The sequence below is a fragment of the Microtus ochrogaster genome, linkage group LG4 (assembly GCF_000317375.1).
Source record: "Microtus ochrogaster isolate Prairie Vole_2 linkage group LG4, MicOch1.0, whole genome shotgun sequence".
Lineage (NCBI taxonomy): Eukaryota > Metazoa > Chordata > Mammalia > Rodentia > Cricetidae > Microtus > Microtus ochrogaster.
This window is the reverse complement of record NC_022030.1, coordinates 44,900,704-44,901,830: the sequence shown is the minus strand read 5'-3', so window position 1 is coordinate 44,901,830 and position 1,127 is coordinate 44,900,704. Positions and strand designations below refer to the sequence as shown.

Here is a 1,127-nt window from a genome sequence, read left to right as displayed (position 1 = left end):
CCACATATCCACACATGGCTCCTACATCCCCACATATCCACATGTGGCTCCTACCTTCCCACATATCCACATGTGGCTCCTACCTCCCCACATATCCACGTGTGGCTCCTACATTCTCGCATATCTACTGTGGCTCCTACCTCCCCACATATCCACACATGGCTCCTACCTTCCCATATATCCATGTGTGGCTCCTACCTTCTTTCCCTGTGCAGAGCATTGATGGAGTCATGAGTCCTCCAGAGTTCTTTCTTAAAGCTGACTATAGTCTAGAGAAGCAAGAAATTGGGAGAATGAGTTTTTAGTTTGAACTTAAGCACATTTTAAAAAGTTGTCATAAGAGCATGGTGATAATATGCTTTTTCAAAACAAATTGCAGTGTTTTACAAACTAGCTGGTGTTTGGATTTATGTCTAAGAACAATGATGCAAATATTTACTTATAAAAAGTATAGCCATGCAGTCTAATTTGCAGAGTTAATTATATATTAATATAATATATTTGCTATTAAAATATACAAGTAAGCTGCAGTAGCCTTCTGCCCATGTTAGCTGCTTCTCGGATAGCTACTTGCAAAGTCATTCACAGAACACGTTGGGCCACACTTAAGCAGCCCTTTCCTATTGGCATGCACTCTGTGGCTTCTGAGTGACAGGGCCTGCTTGCTTTTTTTTTTAATCTAAATTCAAGCGTAGCCTTTGCAGAAATGACATTTAAATTATGAATATAAAAAAACTAAACTTCTTTTACATCCATATTTGTGGTGATATTTTGTTTGTGCTATAACAAATAAAACTTGCCTGAAGATCATCTGAGTACAGAGCTAGCCACACTTGTTAGCCATAGAGGCCAGGCAGTGGTGGCACACACTGGTGCAGGGGAATTGTCTATATTCTGTCAATCATATTTTAAATAAATGTTGATTGGCCAGGCAGAAAGTATAGGTGGGTCAACCAGACAGGAAGTAGAAGCGAGGCAATGAGAACAGGAGTATTCTGGGAAGAAGGAAGCTCTTCCCGCAGTCCAGCCCAGACCACTGAAGAAGCAACATGTGACCTGCCCTGCTGTGAAAGGTACTGAGCCACGTGGCTAGCATAGATAAGAACAATGGGTTAATATAACATGAA

General features: G+C 41.0%; 1 protein-coding gene across 1 annotated transcript in view; it reads right to left on the bottom strand.

Moving 5' to 3' along the window:
* The window catches only part of Dytn (dystrotelin), a 52,107-nt gene that overhangs the window by 16,141 nt on the left and 34,839 nt on the right, over window positions 1–1,127 (bottom strand). Inside the window, exon 11 of the mRNA XM_005361528.1 lies at window positions 199–269. Within this exon, the coding sequence (XP_005361585.1) occupies window positions 199–269 (71 nt within the window). The remainder of the gene's footprint in view (window positions 1–198; window positions 270–1,127) is intronic.